Source organism: Patagioenas fasciata, chromosome 16, assembly GCF_037038585.1.
Source record: "Patagioenas fasciata isolate bPatFas1 chromosome 16, bPatFas1.hap1, whole genome shotgun sequence".
NCBI lineage: Eukaryota > Metazoa > Chordata > Aves > Columbiformes > Columbidae > Patagioenas > Patagioenas fasciata.
In genome coordinates this window covers 2,711,306-2,723,456 of record NC_092535.1, presented here as the reverse complement: position 1 = coordinate 2,723,456, position 12,151 = coordinate 2,711,306, and the positions used below count along the sequence as shown (strand labels likewise).

Here is a 12,151-nt window from a genome sequence, read left to right as displayed (position 1 = left end):
GCTTCCCTTATCTATGCCTTTCCACCCTCTCAACCTCGTTCTGAAATCTTTCCCAACAGCCCTCAAACTTGAGCTTCTTTTCTGTTTTACACTGTGCAGACACTTCTTCCTCATCTTACATTACATTTTGCATTCCCTTATTCAAGTACCTCACCTATCTGTATCGCTACTGTATTTATATTTATAGCTAAAAGGCTAACATCCCTCTGTTAGACAACAATTCATCTCTGTGAACACCTTCCCTTCGGATAAAACCCCATTTATCTTCCTTCATTTTGCTTCCTTAATTTTTTTCTCACATTTCTCTTGGAGTTGAACGTTTTCTTTGTGACCACCTTCAACAAAAATGAGATGGTGGCTATTGCACACAGTCTAATCCCTTTTCACCTCCGTTTTTAAATTATGTCAACTGCTGCCTCAAAACCATACAGAGAAACAAAGAGACTTTTACGTTTCCATCCTTATTTCATACTATTACACTTCCATCTTCAACCCAGTGCATGATTTGGATTGATTTACCTGTCTTAGACTAATTTAATCTAAGCTAATCATACAGACAGGTATACTGAACCTCTATTTGGAGGTTCCTGAACACAGGAACCTTGCAGCAAGGTGGAGCTTTTCAGCTGCTGAAGGGGACGGGTTTCACGTTAACTGTGACGTTCCCGTGCTATCACTTCCATTTTCCACATGGAGAAACAAAGACCGATGGAACTGGCGACCTGCTCACAACCAACACAGAAAGCCAGAGCAGCAGAAGCCAGATCAGATCAGGGCTCACAAGCTTCTGAGCTTCATTTCCAGATTCCTTCAGCTTTACCATGGGGTCCTTGTTCTATGCAATCCCCCCCTGAACTGTTACATGAATCACTTCTTTCAAGAGAGAAGTGATCACACGTGAGATGATCTTTCTTTGTGGCCAAAGATTTTTTTTTTTAAATTCTTTAGTAAAGTCTCTTTGTTCCACAGAAAACACATATTTAACCTGAGAAAAAATACTGCACTAAATGTATCTCTCAGAGTGACTTAATTTTGCTCTTACAGGGTTCCATAGATTTATCCACTCATGCAAATCTATGGCACACTCATATTCCTGTATCTTGTTCTGGTGGTCTCAGGCCTGGCTTCTCCAACTTGATGCTGCTCAGCAGCCCTTAAAAATAATCATTTCTCACACCTTCTCTCCCCAGTCATTATATGGAATAATGAAACACTGGGGTAAGGTGCCTTGTGGAAAGTTCAGCTTCAGAGATCGTTAGGAAGAGGGTTCATAAACACCTGGTAAAAATGACAGAGGTTAATCTGGTCCTGACTTGGACAATAACACTGACCTAAATGGTTTGATGGAGTCCTTCACTGCCCTGCAGTGCTGTGATGTATCAATATTCCTGTAACGCCGACGGTAACTGGTTAATGAAAGAAGCAAATCTAAGAAGCTCCAGTGCATTTTCAGCTGCCTCGTGGTGATTCTGAGGCAGAAACAAAGCTTGTCCCGCACATCAAACCAGCTCCTAGGGGTCAGGCTCCCACTGCTCCACTGGTTACCAACCATGAGGAAGGGGAAAATCTGACCTGTGATCCTTGCCTAAAAATCTGATGTATCTGCGTCTCTTTTTGTGCTCCCATTTGTGGCACTAAAAGCTCCGGGTTATGTAGTAAAAATGTTTGGAAAACGAGCACTGTCACACCCTGCAAACATTAAGCACAAAGCAAGGTGGATAGAAAATGTGTAAAAAAAATGTAAAGTCATGCAATGACTTTATGTAAAACCATGAAAATAAAAAACAATCATTGAAAAAGTCTGCAACAAACAGACTGAACCACTGAATGCTCAGCACTGTAAACCCGCTTTAGTAAGATTCTCAAACACGCTCTTTTCCACAGGATGCATATAAAATCTTACAGAAAGCTCAGTTTAATGTGAATTTAAACCTACAGGAGATTATGTTTCCATATCTATTCTTATTGCGGTTTTCATCTTCCTTGGCTGTATCCCAGGATGCTGTCTGCCCCTCGGGTAGTGCCTGCAAAACAAACAATACCAGAGTGTTTATAAAAATCTGGCCAATGCCTTCAGGTGGATAAAGACGAATGAGCAGGGCAAAAATAAAGGTGCTGCATAATTCAGCAGTCAACGAAGCAAACAGCTGTTCTTGAGGAAAGGGCACATCCACTAATGCAAAAAGCAGAGTTTGGTGCAGACCATTTGTATGTCTTGGCTTCTACCAGCAAAGACCCATTTTCTTCCTGCTACTTCAGACCTAAAAGGATCAGGAAAATTTGCTTCTGGCTGCACAGTCACAGGTTAACCTCATTTTCCCTGTAGAACAGGGTTTGAGGAGATTTCACATAGACACTTCTCAGAAAACCCATGTAACTGAAACATAGTGCTCAGTCTTTCATGTTTAAGTTGATTACAGACACAGTGGTTTCACCTATTTCTATATTAACTATGGGGTGATGCCATACAAATGACTAGCTGGTTTTCTTTGGGGAAAAATAAAGGAGGCCAGGGTTTTAGATTATGTGTGAGGAAGAGAAGCAAAAGAAGGTAAAACATGCTCATGAAGTATGAAAATAAATAGTCATTTTCCTAAAATCTGTTCTTTTAGTTGAGAAAGGATGGGGTAAGGAAAATGGCAGCACAAAGTGCTGCCCTGCACTATAACTATTCTGAACACACTCAAATGAGTCACTTTCCCCTTGAGACACGTCCAGGAAGGATTTTCAAGGCAAATCCAGGAAAACGGCATCTGGTTGAGGGATCTGCTTGAAGGATGGTCTTGCCTTCCTGGGAAGATGGGCTGGACCACCCGTAGCAGGATGATCCCTCTCCATCTTGGGAGGGTCGGGACTGTCAGCACAGGCAGATCCGAGCATCAGGTCCCTGGGTATTGCCAACACCACGACAGCTCAAAAGCCATGATCCCCAAACCATCCCCTCATCGACTTGTGCCGAAAACATGGGGCAGGAGAAGGGCAGCTCCCGCTGAATTTCCTCTCTAGATCTGCCTCCCCCAAGACTGGCTCTCTAACACAATCCTACATTACTAAAAACAACAGCAACATTATCCATTTTATTATTTATAGTCCTCAGGGAATTACGGGGCTTTTATACCACAGCCATTGTAGAATCAGGTCTACCTTAGCTAGCAGCGTGATGTTTGACACAGCTGTGCTAGAAAATGAATTTATATTCATCTTCACAAGCCATCCAGGTCTATTACGGTGCCTGAACGCAATAGCAGAGAGACACAATTATTAGGATCTACAACACTGACATTACAATTAAACTTAATATGAGCAAACCCCTGGCAGACCAGATCGCTGTGAATGTCTCCCAAAGGGGTTTCAGGACAGAAAATGTCAGGCACTGCAGCACCGCCAGGAGCATTGCTGACAAAAAAACGGGGACAGCGAGCTCCTGTTCAAAAGCCCAGAAGAAAGAGTAATAACTCTGTAATTGGTGAGGGCTTTGATCACATCTATTTCCTTTACAGGCAGCTGTTCCTAAATAGCAGCTCATCTCCTGAGCAAAAAAAAAAGAAACAAACCCCAACCAACAAACCCACGCACAAGGAAAAAAAAAATCCCTGAGCAAAAGAAAAGAGGTGAGGAAGGTTCATTTTCATCTTCAAAGACTGAGGAAAAAGGTGCCTTAATTTTTCTACCAATATTAAATCACAGCAGATTGACCAGAGAATGGCAACAGTCATTAGACATCTAATCAGAGACATCTGAAAAGAAAGAAGAAAATTCTTTCTCATGACTTCCACGTGGGAGAAGATATCATGGCCAAAGAAAATACATTCGGGTCCAATAAATCCCTTTTCAACAAACCCTATTCCTTTCATGTGATTTGAACAGGAAATTCTCCATTGGAATGGATGTTTTTATATTTGCCTGATAAGCCTGCGAAGGTTTAAGTGTCCAGGATTTTTCATCTCATTCAATACCAAAGAAATCTCTGCTTTTCACAGAGCTCACTGTCTCTGAAGAGAGGGAGCCCAGCTCTGGTTGGTGAGGAGCAAACTGCCTTTGCAGAGGTGTTACCGTATACCCCCACTTCTATACACACCAGATGAACAAATTGGAACAACTGCATGTACGGGGTGGTACAGCACTAATAATTATTCTGTGAGATCACCAAAAATGCAGCACCGACAACTGAAACTGCATTAGAAACATAAAGGCAAAAATATCAATTATAATTCAGTTGCATCCAGGAAAAAAACAAAAGACGCGTATCTAATGTTTTGTTCCTTCAGTTTTTGTTTGTACAGCAAAACAGCAAAAAGGGTTAATATTTCTGATTCTCTCTGCGTTATCAGCAATGGTAAATCGGGATAGATCATTCAGGCGTTGGTATTTCATCCACATGTCGCAGGAAACATTCCCCCTTCTCTTTAACAACTGCAAAATTTCAGTGTTTAAAAATCCCAACTGCGTTTTTCCAGGTTTTTCTTACTTTTCTTCTTTTAGAGAAGTTTTGTAAAATTTATACTGACATATCTTCCTGGTAGTGGAATTTATGTTGCAATGATGCTTTTTAAACTAAATTGATCTAATTTTGATCTGAAAATACAAGGATAGATCTCTAAAAGTCAGCTTCATCTCAATCAAGCTTTCCGAGCACCACAGCCCAAACATAACTAAAGTGCTCGCACTAAATTGAGGCTTATTGCGAGCCAATTTAAATTTCCAGTGACTGCATTTAGTTAGTTGGCTGTTTGTTTTTAATTTAAATACGAAAAATGGAATCGTTCATTTGCACTGATCTACCCTCGTGCTGCAGTATTGCTGCCAGAGGCAACAACATCAATTCAAAGCCTTGCTGCCCATCTCCGAGGCTGCCACAGCGTCCTGGCCCCCTCCCCGCAGTCACCACATTCTCAATGGTGGTGGAAAAACTTCTCCCACACCCCTCCTGTGACCCAGCGTTAAAAACTGCTTTCAATTACAAGAAAACCCATTATTTAGCCCATTCAGTTCCGCATTCTGGTTCGTAGCAAAGCCTTAAGTCAACATTGGCCAAGGACAGCATCTACAGGAACACGCTGCTGCCAAACATTTTGTCATGTCACATCATAGCCTGAACCGCAGGATCTATTATTGTGACCAGGTAGATGTGTAGCCAGCCAAAAATGAAAGGGTTAAAATCCAGAGGTGACTTCAACAAGCTGAAGACACTCAATACTAAGATGCTTGAGGAAGGAGCCACAAAATCCAGAATAACTGAAGGGTCTCAATAATGCAGCAGGAGACATGTACTTCAGGGACATCCTAAATCATATTAGAAAATGAGTTCAGATAATTAAGCTTATTATTTCTGTAGCCAGTAATTGGTGCTTGCGTAAAGTCTGTGGGACTGGTCCCGCAGCTCACAACGAATCAGATGTGCTGAAAAAGGAACTGGTGACATTTAAACTTGTCCCATTTAAAGGTTCACGGTTAAGCCTAATCCCAAATAGTGCTATTTATACCCAGTGTCAGTGATATATTTTTCTCTTGTGGCCTACACCTTTTATTGCTAAACAGAAGCAGGAACCAAAAAGGTCCAAGTCGCTCTTTGGCCTCAGGTGCAGCCAGAAGACCCAAAATAACACACACAGCAAGTGCTGACAGGTTCCCACGTTCACACACACGCTGTTATCACCCATTTCACACCACTTACACAATCACATCTTGCTTTTCATCTCCTTGGAGAACAATGTGCAAGATGCAAGCAGCAGAAGTATTTTTCTAGATGCCCACGGTAAAACATGTTGCCTGTGCTCCAATGGTCTGTAGGTATATTTTAAACAAATATTGCATGCTATTTTCAGGTTACTCAGCGGAGACGAGAACGTACAGAGATAAGAGACTGTCAGGTGTGACTGATACACTCCATTCAGAGTGATTTTTCATGAGAGTAAAATTATTTGGAAACATGTCACTAAATAGGCTGTAATTTATGCTATCAATTTGCAAAATAAGGAGAAAATCAGCTGCTTAGAAGAAAAAACATATTTGGAGGTGACACTGATATTAGTGTATGAAAACACATTTTAGAAGAGAAATCAAACAAAGTTTCAGGCCTTTTTGAAGATTCTTTTTTTTTTTTTTTCAACCATTCTGCAAAACATTTTGCAAAGCCAATTTCACAGCTTTGTGTTCCTGCAGATGCCAGCCTGAGACATCGCTCTCCGCCAACTCAACCCTCCTGCCTTCCAGGAGCTACGCCGCTCCTCGACATCCTCCCCAAAAATACCACTTGTGGGATTGCTGCTGGCACCCGAAAGCCGTTTGGAGCTGAAGTGCCGCCTGCGCCCCACGCTCTGCAAACCAAATTTCAGGGCTGAAAAGGACTGCTAGTCCGGGCAATTACCTCTGATTGAAGGGTAGAACAACGCATGTGATTTGAGAGCTTGTGGCATTCTCCAGGCTATTTCTTGTAAAGAAAAGCATTATGCAAATCTATATAATGTCATCGTCATTATATACGTATGTAGATAGCACTTTCTGGGAAATGCAGAACTTGTGGAGCTGAAAGTTGCATTGACATTTTTCATGCTAATGTGTTATTTTGATAATTACCAATGCCACTGCCAGAAAATTACATATATGCCAGCACCTGTTTTCTTCTTGAACATCAAGAACTAGATCTTAGGGCATCTGTAATTGAGCTGAATGTAGTTTCGGGTACTATTCATGGAAAAGGAGGCCAAGAGGGGGGTTAAGTAAATCTCCGAAGAGAATTATTACCCTTTTTCAGTATTATACAGAGCTCTTTATATTGATAGTTTAATTAGTGGGCTTGATTGTGGGGCATGAATGACTAGACCTGGTTAACATACAGTAACCAGAAACATTTGTTATGACAGTCTTTGATGCCATCTGATTAAAATTACTCCCTGGTGACAACCAGGAAAAGATTGCCTCTCAATTACAGCAAACCCCAGCATCAACGATACTAACCCCATGGACTCTTACTTGCAGGGTGGAAAAGTGAGCTGTTTTTGTTAAGTAACGTATTTTTCACAGCTGTTATGTTATTTTTAAGTAGTTTTAATGCCACTATGCATATTAAGTGCTTATTGCCTTCCCACAAGCTTACTACATTCATTATAATTATCGCTTGCTAGAGCGAAGTCTCACATATGTTTGATGCTATTTCTCTCTTCTGTTCTCTCTCCTCTAAATGTATATTCCTCCTCCTCTTGTCATCTGGATTACATTCCTGGTCATCCCAGCTTGGAGGGGAGAGGTGAAGGGGAGAGCTTTTATCATTTTGGCAGTTTACTCTTTGCTTCTCTCTTCACATGGAGTTGGAAGAGTAACAACAGTCGAACACATTCTGAGCCAAAGCTTTGAGCATACTGGAAAACTCCATCTGCATTTAAGCTACACAAGGTTCCTGCCTTTGCCTTGGACTAGAGGGGCACCAAAGACTGCCAGCACTGTAAATAATCCTATCCTCACAAACAGAATTAAGATGGAGAAAGGAAAAGATTCAGAGGGTAAGTGAATTAAGGAAAAGAAGCTCTTAAAACCAGTTACCCTCTCCTCCCAAGCATCTGGCTTTCGTGACTCCAACTTCTCTACTTATTCACGTGAGCGAAGGGTCCTCTCACCTCATACTCCTCCTTAAATCCGTAGCCCTGTCCTCGCTTCATCTGGGTGATGTGCTGCAGCAGGTCGGCCACTCGGATGGCTGGCTGGAACTGTCCCCGGGGGTAGGACATTTCCACCGGCTCGCAGCTCCGGTACGGGTGGGTCTGGATGGTCAGGGTTGGCTGGGTCATCTCTCCATGGCTACTGTCTGTTTGAGAGACAGGGAGGCAAAACAAACTTTCATCTATCTGGTATTTCCATTCTCATTCTTGGTCTATCTGTTTGTTCGTTTCTCAACCACCCCATAGATTGGAGCAGGCAAAAGAAAGTAAAGAAATAAGTAGGAAACACACACTTGCCTACAGCTGCCTAGAAAGACTAAACCAGATTTGGATATTTTTTGTATCAAGGAGAAAAAACCCAAAGAGATGGGAAAAAGAGAAAAGAGCCAATCAGACTAATGAGGATACAGCACATAGAGCAAAATAGCACTTTTTGTAAGGGCGAGCTCTGCATAACGACTCCAACTGAATTACGTACCTTTCTTCACAAACCTGCAAAGAACATGACTGAATGATACATACAGATGAGCAAGTTATTCAAGCGGGATGTGGGTGTACAGTACAAGATAACTGAAAGGGGCCCAAGTTAATAGCAAACAAATTATTAGCATTTCAAATAAGTCACACAGGATGTTAGAGGCAAATTTAACTGCTCTGCTAGTTCAGACCTAAAATTTATGTGTCAATTACAAAGATGCAATATTATCAGAAATAATAAACCAGCATAAAAATACAGTTATCTTGCATGCAGAAACTTAAATTTCAGATACGTAAACTTAATAGGAAAAGGTTATTTTTGAAATAAATGGATTAAAAAATCTCTATCACTACACAGATGGAATTGTAACGTCTTCTATTCCAAGAAAAACTCTATATACACACCAAAATATTCCTGGTGAACTAATAGAAAAGAACCCAGACAGCTAAACAATTGACTGTCACAATATTTATTTTTAGCAACAGAAACTCAGCTTAAATGAGAAATTCAGTTTCTTATCTACCAGAGTTGACCAAATATAAACAGTTGGCCAAATAAGCAATTGGTTCTCCCTACAATTACAGGCACCTGAGGTGCTTGGGTCCTTTTGCACACACAGGCCTTAATAGTCTGCATCAATTCTTTCTGGTCTTACCCAAAAGCAATGTATTAGCAAACAGAACATAGATCTCCTGCAGACTGTTCATAAAAAACCCTTCAAATAGCATACGCGAGGCTTGTTTCCTACAGCAAGCTTACTGACAAAGAGCCTACACACCATCCCTTGTCAGCAATACCACAGTCATGTTTCTGAAGGGATAAAGAAGAAATACATCAAATTGCAATTTCAGGGTGATTTTTGTAAGGCAGAAATATGGCCGGAATGCTACTGTAAGCACCGCAACCCTTGAGACATCGCCGGGGAGTTCTGATCAGGAATGGTCGGGATCTGCCCTCGTTCCTCACTGCAAAGTTGGGCAGGAGCAGATGAGTGGATAAGACTCTGCCCTCCCAGCAGTGGCCAAAATGACATGCCAAAAGATGACCAATAAACCTCTAGCTGATTTATTGTTATATTAGAATAGGGGAAGATATCAAGACAGGCATACGCTCGATTTTGAAGCTGCAGGACTAGGAGAAGGAGAAAGGAACGCTGGCAGTGGCCACCGCTGCAGGGCAAGCTGATCTCCAGCAGGAGATAAATAAGTCTGGTGGTTGAATTATCAGAGATGCCGAACACATCCCGCTTCTTCTGATGTAAATTAGCACAAAGAGATCACTGCTCTGAAGATTAGGCTACTGAATTTAAGGATTTCTGAATCCCAGGTTCTCATAAACACAGTCACGTTCCCAGGACACTCAGAGATTTACAGACGCGTGGCTCTAGTGAAGCAAACCTCACACACAAAATGTGAATAAATTTGGGATTTAAGGAAGAGTAACATCCAAAGCATTTGTATAATCATCCCTAATGCTCCGACTAATGATAGTGTGAGAACTCTGAACAGAGGGAATTTCAAGGCTTATTAATTCCCCTAGTTGGATTCACTTTCCCAATGCATCTTTCCTTCTCTATTCCCTATTAACCTCCTGTAATGGAGAGGAGAAGATTTTTATTGCGGACCATTTCCAACAGACGTACTATGCTTAATTTTCCATCATTAGGTTTAATACAAACCCAATTTCACAATTGGCTTCTCTGAGGAACCTACAAGTAATGCCACATTTTTATCAGCCCCAATTAAAAAACATTACGATATCCCTATTCGAGAGGGAGTCTTAAAACTAATGTGCGGTTCTAGTGCTAATACAGTGAGGCCACATGCAGAGCACAGGCTACTTGTACAATGTAGCTCAGATCACTCAGCTCCTTTGCAGGCAATTATTAATTTCCCTCTTCATCAGATCCTTTAATTCTAGCATACTTGGCTCTCTTCTCAGTGAGAAGTATCATAGGGAGAGGTGAAAGCCGGAAAAGTGGTGCCCCCTCCTTTGCAGAAGAACTTCCCTCAAAGTAGGTGCCCATGTTGTGAATCTGGAAGTAGAAGCAGCTGCTCAGCAGCAGAGGAGGGTCTCACTCTGGCCTTAAAGTTTATAGTCACAACTGTGCTTCTGGTCTCTTTGGTCAGATAAAAAATGGTACAAAACCCGCAGACTGCAGTAACAGCTCCTGCAGCACGGTCCATGGCATCGCCTCGTTCATGGGCCTCTCAACCAGCCAATGTTTCCACTCAAAAAAAATCCCTACTTTCTACCAAATGACACAGAGAGCTAAAACTAGGCAGAAAATCATCTCTGTTAGACATCTGTGACAAATGCATCTTGAACGACCTCTGCGCTACCTGAAAGAAAACACAGCACCAGCTCGGGAAGGCTGCCAGTTATTTCCACCAGCATTTTAGCTGGGCCAAGGAAAGAGTGAAGGGGATTTTATGGAGACAAATCGCTACATATGAGGTGAGCCTAGCACTTATATGTCCTGTTAATAAAGACTGATGCAAAGAACATATTGTTTCCTCTCCATGTAACCGCACCACGAGCTTGAACCTAAGCATGGTTAATGAGGTGCTCTAGCAAGGCACTGCACCTTCTCTCAAGATGAGCTGTTTACAGCAATTTTGTGAACAATTCAAAAATGCAGATAGGAGGGGAGGCAGCAGTAAAGTGATCTTTCACTAGGACAACCAACCAAAAGAGTCTTTGGAGGGCTTGCAGACAGGTTTTGCTTTTCCTGCAGGTTGCAGCTATAAACCACATCTCATGCCTTTTGGTACCGTTACTGCTGGAAAAGACAACAAGAATACCAGGCCCTCAGCAAAGTCAGACTTCTGCTTTAATTGCTGCACTAAAGGCAAGTCGCAGCAATTTTCCACAGTTCCTTCTCACAAACATGACCTCATTCCCTTGCAAATGAGGATGAGTTTGTAGGACAAATTGGCCAAGTCTTTCACTGAAGTTTCGGCAGTGCCTCTAAAGCACCTGAGCCTGTTATGAGTTTTCAGTGAGAATGACAAACCAAGAAAATAGATTTTTTTTTTTTTTAATACGCTTGAAATAATTCATTCTAATACTCAGAAACTACTAAACATACAGAATCATGCATCAGGTTTTCTTGAATTATATTTCATATGCTCATCTTATCTCTAGTCATATGTCCTCATTTTGTTGAGAAGAACATGTACCACTGTATTTCACTGCATGCCAAAGATGGAATACGGTTTCAAGAAAAAATCCAAATTACAACACTTCAAGAGATGGCGATTCCATTCCGACCCCCCAAATTGTGGCAATGGTTAATCACCCTTGCTGTCTAAACATTTCTTAATTGTAATTTGATTTTGCTTAGCTTCAACTTGCAGGCACTGAATCTTATTATACCTTCTGTTAGATTCAAGAGCCCTGAGCATTTTAAAACTTGACCCATGCATGATCAAATCACTTCTTCAGTATCTCTTTGATAAAACAAATCAACTGGAGCTTCTGAAGTCTCATCAGGGCAGACTGTTCAAGGGTCTGATTCCTTCCTAGAACCATTTCCAATTTTCCACAGTTCTTTTTGTGCAGCTGTAAATAAAACAGGTATTCTGCACATTGCTAGAAAAGTGCTGTTTGTAAGAGGATCATTTCTAACATTAGCAGCTGCAATAGCAAAATATGGTGTCAGCTTGTTTGTTAACCCTTTTTAGTGCAACGCTCTTACTCCCCATACTCAGATATCTGTATTTTAAGGACATCTATTCCCCGGCAGTTGCTGATGCTGGTAATTTGATTTCTGGAAGCTGGCACTTTTGTTATCAGCCTAAGAGTTCACAGAATACCCTGAAATTTGTATAAAACATTAAATTAGTGATTCACTGGCTCTCATATAAACTAACCTGATTGGGAAACTCTTTAAGCATCTCAGTTTATCTGTTTAGGGTGTAACTGCAGATAATCAAATTTAACAGCATTGACTCCACTTTTAATATTCACAAACTCCCCGTGCTTATGAAATGGTGCTTTTTCTTTGCTTGAGAAA

At 41.3% G+C, this 12,151-nt stretch overlaps 1 protein-coding gene across 10 annotated transcripts in view; it reads right to left on the bottom strand.

The window, feature by feature from the left end:
* The window catches only part of PTPRT (protein tyrosine phosphatase receptor type T), a 382,611-nt gene that overhangs the window by 35,185 nt on the left and 335,275 nt on the right, over positions 1 to 12,151 (bottom strand). For all 10 annotated transcript variants that reach the window (XM_065850187.2, XM_071815733.1, XM_065850189.2 and 7 more), the window contains 2 exons: positions 7,614 to 7,801; positions 1,937 to 2,024 (listed from right to left, as the gene is read on the bottom strand). In XM_065850187.2, coding sequence (XP_065706259.2) covers positions 1,937 to 2,024; positions 7,614 to 7,801 — 276 coding nt within the window. The remainder of the gene's footprint in view (positions 1 to 1,936; positions 2,025 to 7,613; positions 7,802 to 12,151) is intronic.